Source organism: Sander lucioperca, chromosome 21, assembly GCF_008315115.2.
Source record: "Sander lucioperca isolate FBNREF2018 chromosome 21, SLUC_FBN_1.2, whole genome shotgun sequence".
NCBI lineage: Eukaryota > Metazoa > Chordata > Actinopteri > Perciformes > Percidae > Sander > Sander lucioperca.
In genome coordinates this window covers 11,550,263-11,569,646 of record NC_050193.1, presented here as the reverse complement: position 1 = coordinate 11,569,646, position 19,384 = coordinate 11,550,263, and the positions used below count along the sequence as shown (strand labels likewise).

At 40.4% G+C, this 19,384-nt stretch overlaps 2 protein-coding genes across 2 annotated transcripts; one reads left to right on the top strand and one right to left on the bottom strand.

The window, feature by feature from the left end:
- Positions 1–815: 815 nt before the first annotated feature.
- On the bottom strand, positions 816–8,516 carry LOC116059758 (small ubiquitin-related modifier 2). The gene is made up of 4 exons (XM_031313024.2): positions 8,316–8,516; positions 6,107–6,238; positions 2,862–2,933; positions 816–1,457 (listed from the first exon to the last, which is right to left on the bottom strand). The coding sequence occupies exons 1-4, from the start codon at positions 8,334–8,336 to the stop codon at positions 1,395–1,397; spliced, it is 288 nt and encodes a 95-aa protein (XP_031168884.1). The 5' UTR covers positions 8,337–8,516; the 3' UTR covers positions 816–1,394.
- A 580-nt stretch (positions 8,517–9,096) lies between these two features.
- Positions 9,097–19,310, top strand: nup85 (nucleoporin 85). Its single transcript, XM_031313014.2, has 19 exons — positions 9,097–9,301; positions 9,936–10,026; positions 10,132–10,288; positions 10,413–10,483; positions 10,567–10,610; positions 10,800–10,869; positions 11,000–11,121; positions 11,210–11,344; positions 11,637–11,759; positions 11,933–12,064; positions 12,174–12,280; positions 12,401–12,484; positions 12,618–12,683; positions 13,001–13,152; positions 13,913–14,030; positions 14,472–14,572; positions 15,500–15,651; positions 17,994–18,095; positions 19,106–19,310. Exons 1-19 carry the CDS (start codon positions 9,269–9,271, stop codon positions 19,202–19,204), a joined length of 1,959 nt encoding a protein of 652 aa, XP_031168874.1. The 5' UTR covers positions 9,097–9,268; the 3' UTR covers positions 19,205–19,310.
- The last annotated feature ends 74 nt before the right edge of the window (positions 19,311–19,384 follow it).

Below are 19,384 nucleotides of genomic sequence, written 5' to 3'. Positions count from 1 at the left end.
TGGGCTTTTTTTTCTGCTATCTCTATTAAGCATTGATCATGATGACAATCTGCTAAATGTTATAAACTGCGATGTAAGGGTCAAGAAAAAAAAGTGGGTGAACTTTGACCTGCAGTTGGTAAAGATCTTGTGTCTAACCCAGAGGTTAATTTAATTTTTTTTTTTAAACCAGAGAATGTAATGGGGACCCCTCATGTATGTACCTTGAAATAACTTGACATAGCCTATTTTTTACACTTCTATAGACTTAGTTATGCGAAAAATCAACACAGGTGAAATTAAGTAGACATGCATTAAACATATTTGTTTGTTTGAGTTACATTTGTTAGATTAGAACGTAATCTATGAACTATTATATTCAAATTATTTGTTGAACTATGAATCTTTTTTGTAAAAATAAATGAATACAAATGTTCTATATCACGACAATTTAAATGAATGAATCTGAATCATTTTCACAGACCCCCTGGTAGAGTGCCACATACCCCACTTTGAGAATCACTGGTCTAACCTTCATTCTTAAAAATTAGGCAACAAAATTACTATCCGGACTTGCGATGATGGATTATAATGTCATTTTATTGACATCCTGCTCCCATCCACCACTCTCAGGCCAAACTAAAACACAAGGCCTTCATGTCACATGGTACTGATCAGCTGCACAGTGCAAAAAAAAAAAATAAATCAACAGTCAAATATAACATGAGGACGCTTCAAGTATTTTGAGTTGGTTGTATTTCTGAGGAGGGGAGAGAGGGTCAAACAATCACACTAAAAAGCCAGACAAAAGTAATGGAAGGAAGTTTTTTTTTTTAAAACAGATGTTTATTTAACTGAGAGATCTCTTCAGGCTTCCCAAAATGTGAAGCATGGCCTAGTCAAATGATTAATCAAACATTTCTCTATACATTCACTACTATATAAAAATGTATAAAACCAAATATTTTTTCTGAAGATAACAGAAACCAAAGCCCTAATCCCAAACTGTGTATACTGTTCCCTAAGTGATTGCCAGTCCCAAAATAGTACAGTTTAAGAACAGATTTTCTGGACACTAACCAAGCCCAGCCCAATGACATTTGACCAGTAAAGTCAGGTTTATTAATTCTTACTCTATCAACAGTCCTATATGTCTGCAACCTTGCAGAAGAAGTCCTTAACATTTGCCACAATACAGCATGAACAAACAAAACCTGGGTGTGGTTTATGTACAAAAACAGAAAAGAAACAAGAGCAATAATTCAAATACTATACAGCAGTTGTGTGAAGCAGAGAAACTTCTTCTGCATGGAATTGTGTTGAGACAATAGGAAAAGTTGCAAAGAAGCAGCCACTGTGAATCACAGGCCCGGATGGTTGGTTATGTTAAGGAGGAAAATGGTGAAGCATGTTGATTATATGAGGCCTCCTGTCTGTTGTTGAAACACATCAATTGTATCTTCATCTTCCATTTCCAACTGTGAAGAGAAAAAAAGTTATATAGGCATGTGGCACATGACTTTGATAAGCCTGAAATTCTGTGCAATCTCTTTGCTAGATTTCATACAGTTGCTCTGTATCTTGTGTATTTATTTTTTGTGTATTTATTTATAAGACAAATTGGCAAAGTGTAAAGTGAGAGATGTATTGTAAAGAGAGAGAGAGAGCTTTATTCAAATTCAAATGTGTTGTTTGCATAGACAAAATAACACATATTGCAGCCAAAATGAAACTGATATTGTTTTTGGCTTTGATGACCGCAGTGTGCTCAGTCAGGCTTGCACAGCATTGCAATAAAATGCAAGTTGTGTCTACTCCAGCCACTCATTGCAGCAAGTATATTGGCATCTGTTTAAAGTGTCATATTCAACACAAGTTCAACAACACGGCATGTAAAACATAGTTTGTGTTCTGACAGCCTGAGGCATCTCCATGCTCCCCATGTCAGTGTGTCCTCAGTCTATATCGACGACATTCCACTTCCCGTATTGTTCAGGTGCCGCCTGAAATTCGGCCGGATGTCCTTCATTTTGGGCCGCTGTCAGCTTCCGCTTTCTTTGTGTTGGCATTCCAAACTCCGGTTTACTATGGTTAACTGCTCCTCAGATCTCTGCAGGGTAAATCCAGACAGCTAGCTAGACTATCCATCCAATCTGAGTTTTCTGTTGCACGACTAATACAACTTTTGAACGTACACGTTCCACCAAAACAAGTTCCTTCCCGAGGCTATTTTGCATCATTCTGTCTTGGGCTTAGCACCGCCGTAGACGATTGTGATTGGTTTAAAGAAATGGCAATTAACTAGAGCATGTTTTTCTCCCATCCCGGAATGCTGTGTGGACTAGCCATACCCTCCTCCGCAGCGCTGTGGAGAAAGGTCTGACAATGTGAGACTAGCTTGTCCTTAATTATGATAACGCAGGTATGTGTCTGGTTTCAGCCTACATACATTCCTACCACACACTGCTCACTGTGTGTGGTAGGAATGTCTGTTTTATTTTATCGGTTAGTGCCAGTATGTTCTACAATTACATGTATCAAGACTTGGTCAGACACTGGACAGATTTTGAGTTGTGTGTGCACTGTTATTACTTTGCTTCCATCATGTATTTCACATTGTAGAAAGAAAAAAGGGAATACCAAAAATCAAGAGCTACATTAGGAGCTCCAATGAAAGGGCATCAAAAAGGATTATGCATACCTTAATTGATAAGGATGGCACAAGTCCGTTAGCACAAGTGAGGACACATGAAGCGCATGAAGTACATTTGAGCCCGCTATAAACTCCAGGCAACATGGTGCCCCGTGAATGTGTATTTTTAAGCACACTATTTAGTCTGTTTTGGGTAGCTAAACTCATTGTCTGAAGGCTTCAAACTTACCTGTGATGGTGTGTCCGTCTCATTTACTGGCTGTCCATCAAATCTGAACCTGATTTGCCGCATTGCCAGTCCCTGGAAAGACAAACATAACACGTTTGATGTAAATCAAAGACTCATTATCCACATTCATTTCCATAAATTGGAAAACAGACAATGCTAAAGGCCGTTTTATGGTTGTGCGTAAACTCCACGCCGTATGGCGTCATGACCCTTTCAGAGTTCTGCGTCGGGGTTGAACGTGTTTCTTTGCATCGCGGTGCATTTCACCGCCAGAACGCTAGGGGGTGTGTGGTTTCCGGAGGGTCAATCGCAAAACTCTTTGTGTACTTGTGCGTTGGTGTGTGCCTCGAGCCGGCATGTGTGTGTGTGTGTGTGTGTGTGTTTGTGTGGAGAGTGGGTGATAGAGCGAGGGAGAAAGTGAGAGAGTGACGGCAATTGTCTTCGGAGAAAGTTGTGACTCTAGAGTCATAGTGAGAGAAACAAAGTGTCTCCCCTGTGCTTTCTGACCACGGTGCGAAATCTGTAGCAGGAGAAGTTAACCCTCTCCTTGATTTCATGTTGTTTATGGAGAAGGAGAACCAGGAAATGAGTCGGGGGAAATGCAACGCTACCAAGCCATGGGCCGAGCGACGTGTGTGGCCACGACATGTAGTTACATTTTTCGAGAGGTGCACATCAGGCTACAGCGTAGGGTCCGGCGTAGACGCAGAGGGGTCTGCGGGGGTCTGCGGGGCCGTCGATTCTACGCAGAACCATAAAACGGCCTTAATCAGCTGCCTTTCACCAACTCCTTGAACGTTTTCGAGCCTAACAGAGGGAAAGAGGACAGTTCACACAAAGAAATCATATGATCAAGAGAACAGCAGCGTAAGGGGAAGACTTCAGTAAAGATTCTCATATGGTTTCAGTTGCTGTGACTTCTACATGATACATGAATGCAACATTTTCCAATGATGGTAGTAAGCACTTTCTCTAAATGTTTTCTTCCATGAACTTGAGGACCCCTGCAAGTTTACTCTCTCACAATGATGGACTACATGAGGTAAATGCATAAAACCACTGAGTTTTCCCTTTTGTTTTTAATATAGCTGAGTGGGTCTCAACAATTGATCGGTTAGCTGTTAGCACTACCATTAGTAAACACTATACGTTTTCTACTAATATATAAAAACATTTATTTGTGTAGCACATTTCAAAGCAAAGTTACAAAGTGTTTTACAGTCAGAAATACACAAGTGTAAAACACATACCAGAACATTAAATTACAGTCATACTTTGGACGAAAAAGTTGTTTAATTTTTAAATGTCACAAAATTAATTACATAAGCCACACACCCTAATTTAATTATTTTTAAAATGGGATCGGTTGTGTAGTTGATAGTTACTTACTGTCTCATACAGCGCAAGCAGAGCATTTAATGGAAATCGATATTCTAAAAGCCAAGAAAATAATCTAGGTACTAAATCAATATTTTTAGTTAAAACCAGGTAATTCATTAGGTAAATTGGACTTATAAATGGCCAAGACATCAATATTTGTTTGCTTAGGGTTAACATTGCACTATTTAGAACGCTGTACCAAAGCACAAATTTCAAGTCACTTCAAGCATGACTGATAAGTGTGAAAAGGCTGAAAATAATTGCTCTTATCGTAGCCTTTTTTTGTCTTCAAACAAGATTAAACATGTGCATACTTCAAAGATGTTGCTTTAAACCACCACATAATTCCAAAAATAATTTCCATATGATGTAAATGCCGCATAACTTAGCAACATATCTCTTCTAAGCCTTGCTCCACACTGTCTACAGTTGGAAAGAGACTACAAGGCAGACATTTTGACATGTCACAGCAACTCAAGTGTAATTAATAACTTTAACAATAGCTGTAATACATTTAGGTGTGCCAGTTCCAAGGTTCCCAGTGCATACTGGCTCACTGACATTGCTGACTGGGACACTTAAATAGAAGGCAGCCATTGTTAATGTTATTAGTTAAACCTGTGCTTTTTTTGACAAGTCAACATGTTGTTCGCTGCATGCAGTGAAAAAGGCCAATTAAGAGACAGCAGGAGTTTTGTCAAGGATTTACAAGAGGGACTGTAGGTGTCATTTTCCCAACATATTGGGGGGGAAAGGCCCTGAACACCCACAGAGGTTTTCTGAGTTAATCTGGCTGATTAGACCTCTTCCCAGGACTGTGTGGGTGTGTACAGACTGATTGATTGACATCTTCCTGAGTCTCCTGTTAGCTTTGTTGCACATGTTAGGGCAGGACAAATGACAGCTTTATCATTCTTTTTGGTAGAAAATATTTGTGACCTAATAAATTCCCAACTAAGCTCCGGCACACTTCAACCTGAGCAGATGTAGCATAAAAAACTTAAAATGTACACATAGGTAAGGGTGAATATCAAAGCTGTCCTTCTTTGGCTCTTTCACGTCTGGGGAGTACAGGGGCGCACACACACACACACACACACACACACACACACACACACACACACACACACACACACACACACACACACACACACACACACACACACACACACACACACACACACTTGGAGGCACAGGTGTACTAATTGGGCACCTGACCCAGGTGCATTGATTGTCCTAAATTTGATTCACTGTTTGCACTTTGATTAAGGAAGTTCCCTTTGTTCCTGAGTGCATTGACAGAGTAGTTTATTCCATTTTATTTGATATTCCAAGTAACTTAGCTCTCTTAGCTCTTAGAGAGAGCTCGTAGTAGTCTTAGCTCTCTATTTATTTCTGACACTATTATGATCTATTAAAGTAGGGATGTACTAATGTGATTCAGAGTTGTTTATAGATTTCTGTATTCAAGAGAATGTGAGACTTTAATTTGTATGTACACTTTCTTTCAAATGTAGACATGAAACCACTTAACTACATCTTACTCTGAAGAGAAAAGAGAATAAATGCTTTCACATGGAACCTGCTGACTGCTTCTCCTGTGCTCATATCAATTAAAGTCAAGTCCAGTGCATTCCTGTAAAATAACTTAATTATAGATTAATCTAAAATTACCAAGTGGCAGTATACACAGGAAAACACCCATTGACCTCTTCACATTATAGAAAATGCTAGTCAAATGGCAGCATATGCAGCAATTGTGTTATTTGTTACCATTGGTTTAGGAAATAAACCTATAACATCATCCTGAATGTTCACAATCAATCAGCTATGTCTGCTGTTTGCTGATACTGTGCCATGCCCACCTGTCTATCGCAGTAGGCCTTCATGAGTTTGATGAGCGGCGTGTGTCTTTTGATCTTGAACTGCACTATAGATCCATCCTGACCTGCTACCTTCAAGTTTATGTGTTCATTGCTTTCTGTCTTGACTGCTTCCTGAGGGATGAAGTCAGAGAGAAAAAAAACAGTTAACACAGCCATGCAGGAAACCAGAGCTGATTAATCAGTTGGACAAACAACAACAACAAAAGGTTAGGCAAGCTTGGATTTAGAAAAAACATGCAGATTTGATCAACTACAAACAATCAATTTCCTGATTACAGCTCTACAGATGTAAAGAGTTGCATATTTCTCTCTGTTTTTTCAGGATATAAGGCTCTGACACACCAACCCGACGGCCGACCCCAACTCCCCGAGTTGGTCAAAAAAGTGCCTCGGAACACACCGAGTGACGCCGACTTGAGCGTACGTTCTGCGCATGCGTGAGACTTAATACGTCTCCATAACAGCAGGTGGCGCTAATCTGTGTTGTCGCCCAAAAAATGAAAACCGGCAGCTGATTGGACGAATGCGTCACGTGGGTCTGGCTTCTCCCGAATTTCAAAGCCAGACCATAATGGCGGCTCGTTCGAAAATAGTTCACCGAAACATGTTTCTGAAAACATTTTAAGCGAGAAATAGGCCATGCAGTTGCTGAATCTGTCTTCATTTCAGATTGACAAAGGTCAGTTTAAAGGATTTTTGTCAGATTTTGAGAGGCGCTAGTCACGCTCATCCCGCTAATCATTTCTGGGTTAGCACTCCACCAATCAGATTGGTCATTGAGTCAGACTGCCCGCTTTTCGATTCAACAAGTCAAATCAGCCCAAATGAAGGCCGACGGCTCCTCTGACTGACGACGGCACGGAACAGACACGAGTCACTGTCGTCGCCAGACTGTCCGACGGCTGATAATCAGGTTGGTGTGTCAGCGCCTTAAGGACCATCAGTTTGGACTCTTGTATCCTAACTCATGATGGGCAACAGTCATTAATTTTGACCTTTTAAAGATGAGTAATTGATTAATAATAAAAGATGAAGCATCCATAATGAACTTGTTAAATGAAGAGCTACAGATAACAGGTGCTTACTTTAGAGTGGGTGGACTCTACCTCCAACATGCCATTAAGCTAATTAGGGCAGTATGAATATGTACTGTGAGACAATAGAGATTTGAGTTTGCTATAGACTTTCTACCAAGGCAGACATCCCTTTAGTAGCCTACCTCTTTAGTAAATTAATTTTCATAAAATGTATTTTGGCCAGACAGGCAGCATTGGTGAAAAAGAGGTATTCAGATTTTTTATTTGAGTAGTATTAATACTACAGTGTAAAAATACTAAAGTACAAAAGTAGCCTATAGCATCTAAATATGTTTACATTATATCGCTGGATTATTACTGATGCATTAATGTGTCCATCACTTTAATGTTACAGTTGGTAAAGGTGGAGCTCATTATACTGCTGGGTAGCTAAATCCATAAAGTATCACCATGTATTAATTTATATTTTGTATTAAAAATCTAAATCTGCAAAGTAGTTAGTGTTATAAAACAAATGTAGTGAATTAAACAATACAATATTTCCCTCGGAGATGTAGTGAAGTAAAAAATTTGCATAAAATGGAAGTTAAGTAGGCCTACTTGAGAAAAGGAAGTTACATTTTACCACTGATGTCCCGATAGAGATATATCGAGATAAGAAGTTGCCCACTGGAATTTCAGTGGTGGCATACCACATTAGTGGTAAACCACTGTGTACAAACTTTCTCCCACAAATGAACACTCACACGAGCTACTAATAACAACACTCTCACTCTCACTCTCACTCTCTCTCTCTCTCTCTCTCTCTCTCTCTCTCTCTCTCTCTCTCTCTCTCTCTCTCTCTCTCTCTCTCTCTCTCTCTCTCTCTTCCTCGCACATTGATGAATTGAGGCATGCACTGAGGATGACACCAGCTGGTTGGCTGTGTGTAATCAAACAGAAAGCGATCTGCGCGCCAATGGATGCGCGTTCACAAACCTTCCGGTCTTTTCAAAGTAGGTATAGCCATAGGGTATAGCTAGTATTTGATTTTTAGCGCTCAACTTTATCAAGGTAAAACAGAACAAGTGGAAATATTTTTTTCTAAGAGCCCTTTTGCCACAGATCCAGTGAAATAAACTGGTATTTTGACACAATGTGGAGACACTCACCTTTGGTTTTTCATCAGCCATGGTCACTCTTTTGGCGCTTCTCTATGCTGCCACACAAAGAATACGGGTGCGCGCACGTGCGCGTGCCCGTTTAAATGATTCGAACCGAACGTGCGCGGCCACGCGCCATTGCGCGTCCACAACACCGGGCTGTGAATGGCTACAGGCAATCACGAGGATGAGTGTCATGGGCGGGAGCGTCTCATTGCGCGTTACAGGCTACAGGGGACACTCAGCATCACATGCACGCGCACAGCGGTGTTTTTCCTTTTGTTTTAGGGTTTGTAGGTTCAGTTATCCCACAAAACGCACCCCATTACCCTGCTGACCTCTCATCAGTGTTGCATGGTTCAGTCGTCATCATCATCATACAGGACATTACACATACTGGGAATGTTGTGTTTGCATTTCCCCCCCATTTTTGTCTTCTTTTTGTTTTTGTAACTTTATGAATCCCTGTGGCCATCTTGTTTTTCTGTCTGATGATGAAGATGCACTAACACATTATTATTTGAATATTTACATATAAATAAACTGTGTATTTGCACACATCAAATCAAAAACACTGATTATTTACATAATCTAGTGAAAATATGTGTTTGTGTGTGGATTATAAAAAGAACATATTTTGAGAAATCATTGGTTCCCTATTGTATGTGAACCCAGTTCCTCAGAGCTTAAGGGGTATTGATTATATGTTATTAATATATTTATTAATTGTGTAATATTTTGTTATCTATCTGTAAATAAAAACCACATCATGAGCCAAACAACAGATATAAGTACAGGCAGGAGGAAGGCCAGCCCTTCCGTGACGTCATCACACCTGCGCCAGGGCTTTCGAATCGACTGAGGCGCGTAAGCAGCACTTCACCTGTAGTTCATGGCGTGGAGTCTTAATAACTGAATAGTTAGTCATTTATACGTTATTGCATTGATAATATTGTTCCCTGATGGAGGAGTTAGACGTTGAGCCGGCAATCACCGTAAGTAACTGCTGTAGTTTAGTTTTCTCTCTTTACTCCATCGGAATAGCATTGCTAACAAGCTAACTGTCTAATCTAACGTTAGCTAAATTGAATTATGATGTGAACACAGAAAGTTTCATAACGTGTGTTAGACACACACACACACACACACACACACACACACACACACACACACACACACACACACACCAAGTTTAATAATAGAACACATACGTATTAAAACATTTTAAAAGTGCCAAAGTAGTAAGAACGTAATAGGTAACGTTACAATTATAAACAAATACCGTTAGTTAGAAAGTACTCTTAACTTTTTTAAAGTATTAAGCAAATCGCTGGCTAATTAAATTAAGGTTAGTAGTATTTTGGTTATGGGCAGAGTTTAAGTACAATTTAAGATATTGAAACGTTGAAAATCTGGCTTGACTGCAAAAAAATCTTGAAAGTGATAAATACTGTTCGACAAGTCTTTATTAAATTCTCAATGAAGTTGCAGTGACTCATTGGAAAAAGAGCTACTTCATGTTCAAAAAAGCAAAAGACAATTTGAGTCTATATTTAATTTCAATCTTTCCGTCACCTGTTTTAGTGGATGATTTCAGTTTAATGACCTGTCTCTCTTCTTTAAATGCAGAATATTCCTGCAGCCAGTGATGGGAAGCATTTGGGATTTGCATGGGGTCCAGGTGATATCCTTGCGTATGAGACCCTTTACATGGCACCAGGTATGTGTAGACATCAACACAAGCCCCTCTCTATGTTTTCACACTCCTGCCATCTCTCTCTCACATAATGTCACTCTGTTCTCATCTTCTGACCTGTATCTTCAGGTGCTAAAGGATCAGGCTGCTCCTTCATCCATGAGGTCAGAAAAGATGAGGACATATATTCCCCCATTTTACGCAAACTCTTCAATGAGTCACATCACATCTTTGTTGGCCTGCAGACAATTAGAGAGGACCTCCCCAGCAAGAACAAAAAAACCCAGTAAGGCCATCTGATGGCTCTTCCTGTGCATGTGTTACTGTATTCCTTTTTCAGTGACAAAAGGCAGATAAAGCGTCTGCAGAAATTATTGCATATCATGATTTGTCTTTGTCTTGCTCCTTAGATTTGTCAGCATTAGTAAAAACTATAGATCTGTGATAAGAGCCTGTATGGAGGAGCTTCAGCAAGTTGCAGGTCAGAATTTTGAAATTTTAATATTTTAGTTTCAGTGTGATTACTTTGAGATAATAAAGTTTGCATTTCTCTCTTTTTTGCAGTTTCTACAAAAGTTGCAGAAGTGGCCACGCAATATGGAAATCAGGTATGTACTTCTACTGTATGTCTATCAGTGCCACAACATGCAGAGACATTACATCCTTATATGAAAAGCAGACTAATGCACATACAGATTAGATTAGTTCCTGAACTGAATTATTGCCTAGAGCTATGCAATAATTGACACATGTCACTTGACATGGTCCCAACCTCAGCCTCTGTTTTGGTGTTACAGGTGTCCATTCTGTTGGCTATAGAACTGATCTGGAATCTGTGTGAAGTGCTGTTCATCGATGCTGCTCCTGGTTAGAGTTTGACTTTGTGCTTATAGTTAATCTCTCTTTTGTATCTTTGAATACATTTTATAATTATTATTAAAGAAGAAAGAAAAGTAAGTAAGTAAGTGTGTGTGTGTGTGTGTGTGTGTGTTTTCAGCGGGTCCGCTGTTGCTCCACCTCCTAGACTGGGTAAGGTTACACAAGGGTGATGTGGATGAGAAGGCCAGAGAAGTGCTGCAAAGCGAGAGTCCTGCTGAGCACCACGACTACTGGGATGTGGTAGGTGCAACATACACACGCGTTATGTCTTTGAAACTATTTAAGCTATATGTTTTATTCTCGCATGTTTTGTGTCTGGACTGTGCAGGTGGTGAGTTATGTGCTGCAGGGCAGGTTTGAAGAAGCCAGACAGATGCTGGTGAAGCAGGCCACCCTACAGCCTGCTGCCAGGAACATGTACAAGCTGATGGACACTCTTCTCAGCAAGATGCCCTTCTACAATGTAAAATCATCTTTCAGTGGTTTATCTCATTCTGTAGCTTTAGTCTGCCTTGGTAATATGATATTTGCATGATATTTTATATTGTTGACAGCCAGAAGTTGTTTACACAGAAGTTGTTTAACCTTCCTGACACACGAGTTCCTGACTGGCACTCCTCCCTCGCTCCTCAGATATTATACAAACATACTATTTATGTTCATAATGCGCAATTCAAATTGAATATACAGTTCATACGCTCATGAACCAACCAATGGAGGCTTTCACCTTTTGAACTTTCTATGATAATCCTCAGCCTGGTGGCACCCAGACGCTGACAGAGTTTGATGTGAAGTGGAGACACTGGCATGAGGAGGTGGACCGCTGCCTGCAGGACAACTCATTTGCCAGCAACCAACATCTGGAGATCATCTGCAAGGTCAGTGGCCTCAGAAGCCCTAGCTGCTGTCCATCCACTGTACAGAATGTACAGAATACGTAAAATTAAAAATATACTTTAGATTCATTGAGAAGTCTAGTTTAAGACTTTAAATCATTACATTAGTCACATTAATCCAACACCTTTTCCCACCCTTTTTCATGTAATTTTAGATCCTAGTTGGGGATGAAGACACTTTGCTGGAGCACAAGGAGCTACTGAGCACCTGGTACCACTTCCTGGTCACTAGACTGCTCTTCTGCCATCCCACAGTTAAACCCACTGAGTTACACTACTATGCACAGGTACACTACACTAACTGCTGCTGCACCACTCAGCATTCATGTACACTGCTACTACGTTCCTGTTATTTACTCTGTGTGTTGTGTGTGTTGTGTGTGTTGTGTGTTGCAGTCTTGCATGACGATGTTTCTGGACTTAAGGAGCGTCCCAGAGCCCCTGGACAGCATCTTACTGGCTGCCTTTGAGTTTGACATCCATCAGGTCATCAAGGACTGCAGGTAACATGCAGAATAACATTAATCTATAGATGCATATATACAGTACATACAAGCCACATGCGTGTTTATGCCTCCAGTCTATAAACTCTTTCCTAATTTCTCTACCGTGTGTCTCTTCAGCATTGCTCTCAACAACTGGTGGTTTGTGGCCCATTTGACAGATCTGTTGGATCATTGCAAACTCCTCCAGTCTCACAATCTACAGTAAGGACTCGTTTACATTTATAATCTGGAGATAACAAGATTACACACTTTATTCATCTAATATTTACTCTGTGTGTGTGTGTGTGTGTGTGTGTGTGTGTGTGTGTGTGTGTGTGTGTGTGTGTGTGTGTAGCTTTGGCTCCAACTTGAGAGAGTTTCTGCTGTTAGAATATGCTTCTGGTCTCTTCACTCATCACAGGTATGATTATCTAAGTATGCTAATTATCCGTATTGTTTGGGGATCCTGTTAATAAGTGTATTTAATTGCTGTGTTCATTTGAAGGTTTAGATTTACACAAAGTATTGAAACACGTGGCTTTGGATCAGCAAATTATTACATTTTTATTATTTATGTTTTTATGATTACTCTATTACTCTGTAATTTACTCTGTTTATTAAGTCAGTGCCCTAGAAGGTGTCAGCTCAGTTTAAACACGAGACAGCAACATCACGATATTTTAATTTGCCTCTACAAATGCCTCATCTTATAGGATGTTTTCGTTTGTGTGTGTTTAGTCTGTGGCAGTTGGCCGTGGACTACTTTGACAACTGCCCAGAGTTTGGCCATGTCTATCTGGAGCTGCAGATTGAGCGTGTACCTTTAGACACGGAGCGCAAAGCCCTCAAGGTGCTCAGGATCTGCGAGCAGAGGCAAATGTCAGAGCAAGGTAGCACATTCTTTCTCTTGTATCCACCTGTCTTAAGGTCGTGACACACCAACCAGACGGCCGACCCTCGGCAGAAAAGGCAGTTGGATTGATCATTCTCCCTGAGTTGGTCAGAAAAGTGCCTCGGAACACACACAGCGACGAGACGTAATACGTCTCCATAACAGCAGGCGGTGCTAATCTGTATTGTCGCCCAAAAATGAAAACTGGCAGCTGATTGGACGACCGCGTCACGTGGGTCTGGTTTCACCGGACATTCAAAGCCAGACTGTCATGGCGGCTTGTTCAGAATACCATCTCATATTTTACTAAAATAGTTCACCGAAACGTGTTTCTGAAAACATTTTAAGCTAGAAATAGGCCGTGCAGTTGCTGAATCTGTCTTCATTTCAGATCGACAAAGGTCAGTTTAACAGATTTTCGTCAGATTTTGAGAGACTCTAGTCACGCTCATCCCGCTCCTTGTTTCCGGGTTAGCACTCTACCAATCAGATGGGTCATTTGAGTCCGACTGCCGGCACTGCCCGCCTTCCGATTCAACAATTCAGTCAAATCGGCCAAAATGAAGGCCGACGGCCCCTCCGACTGACGACGTCACGGAACACACCGAACAGACTCAAGTCACTGACGTTGCCAGACTGTCCGACGGCTGATTATCGGCTTGGTGTGTCTCGGCCATTAGACAAACAGACATTAATATAGTCATGTGTTTTTCCAATGCGGTAGGGACTTAACCTTTTAATTTATTTTCCTCATCCAGTGCGGAGTATCTGTAAGATCATGGCTATGCGGGCCCTGAGGAACAACAGACTGGGCTCCGCTCTCTCCTGGAGCATCAGGGCCAAAGATGCTGCCTTTGCCACCCTCATTTCAGAGAGGTTAGTTCCCCCTTAACAGCACACTTATTCTTAAAGATGTTTCCCAACACTGTCTGTGGCTGTGTTGGAACCCCCACAATGAAAAAGGCCTATTTAAACGTCTTTCTTATTATGTGTAGTTATGTATTTTTTATTTATTTTTTGCTACTGCGGCAGAACCAATTGCCCCTCTGGAACAAATAAAGGTCTTGAACTTGATTCTGTAATATTAAACAAGGGCACACTCTTGTATCCTTCTCTTGTGAGATGTTACGTTCTTAGTTGAACACACCTGAAGACAACAAAAAGCTCATCACTTTATGTTTGTCAGATCTGGCCATTTGATATACTGTATTGTATTCTGGTGAGGCCTTTTACACAACAGAACAAAAGTAGCTTGAATAATTACAAGTGGTTTGTGATTTTAGGTCTCAGATAAATTGCAGCTTGTGTTTGTGACAGGTTTCTACAGGATTACTGTGCCAGAGGGACCTTCTCTGATTTGGACCTGATAGACAACTTGGGTCCAGCAATGCTGCTCAGCGACAGACTCACTTTCCTTGGTATGAACAAGACACACACACACACACACACACACACACACACACACACACACACACACACACACACACACACACACACACACAGTGCGTTTCACTATCTTTGTGGGGACCCGTTATTTACATAATGTATTCCCTAGCCCCTTACCCTAACCTTAACCATCACAACTAAATGCCTAACCTTAACCCTTACCCTAACTCTTACCATAACCTAATTCTAACCCTAATCCTACAACCAAGTCAACCCTTAAACAGCCCTTTGAAGTTGTGGGGTCCAGCATTTTGGCCCCACAAAGCTGTCTGTACCCCACAAGTATACTGTATTCCCGGTTTTTGGACCCAACGAAACACACACACACACACACACACACACACACACACACACACACACACACACACACACACACACACACACACACACACACAGCAACATTTGTAGCACTGCTAAACTTGTGACTCAAAAGAAAAATTCACACATCAAATGAGGGGACATTCAGTCAAGGCAGATTTTCTTCTGGACAGTTTTCCTTATAGTCTCTTTTAGGCAGTCACATGAGACTCAGACACAGAGACATGTGTGCACTGAGATATAAATACTACCTAATTCAACAGTGTGATATACTGGAAGAATATAAGTGAAAAAAGATGAACCATTAATAAAAACCTTCTTAAGATACAGCACATTTAAAGAATGGCTTTTCTTTAAAGGATGAGCAAAGACAAAAAAACAACAACATTTTAATAAAAACAGGTTAGTTGTAAATAAGAGTGAACAATTCATGCACATGAAAGGTAACTCCATACGAAGTTATCAAATTTCACTTTTATACTGTGTGATAACATCTATGTGAGTATTCGCTTGGTAGTGTTCAAAGTATTGGCATGAGCCAGTGTTGTAGTCTGAAAACTTTGCTCTCTTTTCATTCCTAGTGAAGTACCGTGAGTTCCACAAGCTGTACGAAGAGAATCGCTTCAGTGAGGCGGCCAAGCTACTCCTCTCCCTCATTACGGCCAAGATCGCTCCCCGAAGCTTCTGGATGACTCTACTGACCGACGCCCTGCCGCTGCTGGAGCAGAAAGAGGTCAGTCACAGTGCACACTGTGCACTACACTGTGGATTTGGACACGATTTGTGCTTCAGTAAACATACATAACCATGCTACATTAAAAGACCAAATTGATATTAGTGTTTCCTCCAGGTACAATAAAATTAAGAATCTTTAAGTTACATTGCCTGATCTGTTTAAGATTTATTTGTATTTTCTTCAGACAAATTGATTGTGAAAAGGCTGCCTTTTTCCCTTTTCACTAGCCTATGTTCCCAAAATTAACAATGTTTTGTGTCGGCTCAATCCTTAATTTCAGTGTAACGTTGTAGTTTACTTGCTACTAGAGCTGGGCGATATGGAAAAAATCTAATATCACGATATTGTTGACCAAATACCTCGATATCGATATTGTGGCGATATTGTAGGGTTGACAATTGGTGCTTACAAAAAAATATTTACACAATGAGATTTTTGATAAATAATCATCATTAATGTGTATATAATAACTAAGTGGGTTAAGGCAAATAATAGAACAGCTAGAACAGTCTGGTAAGTTAAAATCAATTACATCACTTTACTGTAATCCAGCCATTAAAACCAGGGACAAAATCTAAGACGATATCCAGTCTCATATCACGATATCGATATAATATAGATATATTGCCCAGCCCTACTTGCTACTTTATCATTTGACCTGTTTGGTTTATGGGTTCATAGTATTTTGCTATGGTTCTTCCTGTAAAGGGGGGGGGGGGGGGGGAGATCAGCTGCTCACCAGTTTAATCAAGGAGAGTGTATGCAGGTTTGCTGGATTAGGTCCTGAGGGACTGGGCACTCCTAAGGTGTAGAACAATAGGTAAGATAGTTCTGCAGTAAATGACATTTTTATAATATTTGGGGTGCCTATTGTTGTGAGTGCACATATATGTATAAATAGTAATGTCAGCAGTAACTAATTTATCTAATTGTAATGATGTTTTTAGAAACTAAGTGTTAATGTTGCTTGCTCAGGTTAGCTCACCCTATAATCACCTGTGCAGGTGGTAGAGTCCAATTAGGGGAGGCTGAGTTAAAGGACAATTCCGGCACAAAATGAACCTAGGGGTTAATAACATATGTGTACTGAGTCGAACGTTCTCTGGGATCTGTTTTCATGCTAATCGAATGCGTCTCTAGCTTTTAACAAGCTACCGCAAACCAGGGGTTAGCTGCTAACGCTAGCTTTCGGGGCAGATGGTAAATTGCTATTTGATACCACTAACAAGGCTCAAAATAGCATCACACTTCAACGGTAGCATAATGAGGATCCCTACATGTAAACCGAAGCATTGAGAACTGTTTAAGTGTACAGACAGTTTATTAAAAAGATAGATTATAAAGACAGAAGCGTTCATGTTTACATGCGGGCGCCATCTTGGAAAACAGTCATGAGCAGTCGCACGACGAACGCCGTGCAACCTGTAACCAGTAACATAGCTCAAACACAGCGTTCGTGATTCGAACTACTTAGTTTGAGTCTGTTTTTTTTGTTAATAAATACACAAGTTTTGCACTTTAAAAGCCTCCTCTCCAGTCTTCCATCTTGACACTGATCAATTGTATTACTTGATATGTCACTTTAATCTAATATCATATGGTCTAAAACATCACAAAGAAATGTCCATTACAATGTCCGAGAGCTTCAGGTGACGTCTCGTTTTGTCTGACATCTGTTTACTGTCGTAGAAGATTAAGAAAACCAGCAAATATTCGTATGTAAGAAGTTGGAAAACAACATAACAGATTTATTGATTATATCAAAAATATTGGAATTTTTCTTTTTTTGTGGATCAATAGACTTAATCATTACAGCTCAATACTAAATCTATCTCAATATTTTTGACGGCCATTTATTGAAGTGTGTTGGAGAGACAAAAGGCCCACATCAACTTAAAATAGTTGGTATCAGACTGATGAAAACACATTTTCAGTGTGCTCACACTTTAGTTGCATAATTGATTCAGCCATCATTGTAAAAACAAAGGTGAAATAAAAATATAAAACAGCTGATTTACAGCAGATTCACCCATTTATCAGTTTTTTTGAGCATATTGCTGTCTGCGAATTGTCTCTTTACTTTAGTGCATGTCTATGACTGGATAACAAGCGTGTCTGATCATGATCATGCATTTCCAATTACTAGTCTCAAGACTACGTCTTAGATTGGATACTGCATTTCTTTTGCATTCTTGTGTCGAAATTAATTTCGTGAAAGTATACTTGTTTGATATGGGGACACCGAAAGAATGAACAGAAAAAGGAACTTCAATGCTCACAAAGAAGTTGTTCTGTGGACTGTTTTAACTAAAAGGTGGCTTTGTTTGTCGAATTTTTAGGTGATCTTCTCAGCAGACCAAACCCATGAGCTGATGTTCTGTTTAGAGGAGCTCACTTCCTCACTGAACACCACAGCTCCCGGCACAGACAGGACCATGCAGGTACGCATCTCCTCCTGGTGATGGTGTTGTTCGGATGCTGTTCATCGTTTGCATAAGAGACTCGCTTTTAGTTGCATAGGTACAATATTCTGTTCCCCCGTGTAATTTGGGATAGTGTTGTAAATGTGGTGCTACTGTCTGAATGAAGGTATGTGAAAGCAGGCAAGTCTTTTCCACTTGTAGAGAACAATTAAACCCTGATGCATTACTTGGCTTGTAAAACACAGGGCCCTATCTTGCACCCGGCGCAGCGCGGCGCACGGCCAGACGCACGTGTCTTTGCTATTTTCAGACCGTCCAGCGCCCACGTCATTTAAATAGCAAATGCACCTGCGCCCATCTTTGAGCCCATGGGCGTGCTGGTCTTACAGGGAGGTGTTTTCAGGTGCATTCTTGGCGTATTGCTGTCTTGAGGCAGCGGGAAGTGATCGTGCCATTGACCAACAAAAACCTGGTCTAAAGTCAATAATGCAGCATTTCATTGTTATTTTAACAGGGCATTAGTAAAATGCACCTAGGTTTATGCACAGCGCGCACACACTATGTTTGTTACACACACACAGGGACGCACAGTAGCACACAAACATGCAATAGATTACAAATAAAAATATTACGGTGCAAATCCGCTATCACAATAGCAATGCGCAAAGGTAAAAATGCGCCTGGCTTTTAAAGGGAATGGAAGTTGACACTCTGATTGGTTTATTGCATGTTACGCCCAAAACACACCTATGAATTAATGAAGACACTAAGGACAACCTTTTTGAACCATGCACCCGGCACACGGACCCTTTTTTCCACCGTCAAACTAGCAAAAGTGAATTTATACATACCCTAAATGCACCTGCGCCATGCGCTTCACGCTTTGCGCTTAGATCGTTAAAATAGAGCCCACGGGCTCAAACTCTGCTGTTGCGCATTTCTTCTACAGCTGCGATACAAGTATCTGCCTTAATGTTCAAGACATACAATCCTCTACACTTCTTGTAAGAGTGTATTTGTCATTTCAGGATGAAGACATAGAGCAGACCAAAGTGGAGCTCCTGAGACTTGCTCTGGCCAGGAATCTGGCTATGGCTATAGTCAAAGAGGGAACTGTGGAAGCATGAATGGTGACATTAAAAAGAAAAGCTCTTCTTTTGCATTTTTGTATTGTATATAAAGTTCAGGTAATCAAAATGTGCTCTTTGATAATAAAACACTTTTCATGATGTACATTGTTGTAAAATCTGTCTTTTAGTAAGTTAAATAACCTCAGAACATCAGACATCCATCGAAAGAAATATTTA

What these genes read in the sequence shown, in the direction of transcription:
- LOC116059758 (XM_031313024.2), bottom strand. Translation starts at nt 8,336, where the DNA reads ATGGCTGATGAAAAACCAAAG. An exon ending in AGGCCTACTGCGATAGACAG is followed by an intron (nt 2,934 to 6,106) that starts GTGGGCATGGCA and finishes TTGTCTTTCCAG; the next exon opens with GGACTGGCAATGCGGCAAAT. An exon ending in AGACGGACACACCATCACAG is followed by an intron (nt 1,458 to 2,861) that starts GTAAGTTTGAAG and finishes TTCTCTTCACAG; the next exon opens with TTGGAAATGGAAGATGAAGA.
- nup85 (XM_031313014.2), top strand. Translation starts at nt 9,269, where the DNA reads ATGGAGGAGTTAGACGTTGAGCCGGCAATCACC. An exon ending in ACCACGACTACTGGGATGTG is followed by an intron (nt 11,122 to 11,209) that starts GTAGGTGCAACA and finishes TGGACTGTGCAG; the next exon opens with GTGGTGAGTTATGTGCTGCA. An exon ending in GCACAGACAGGACCATGCAG is followed by an intron (nt 18,096 to 19,105) that starts GTACGCATCTCC and finishes TTGTCATTTCAG; the next exon opens with GATGAAGACATAGAGCAGAC.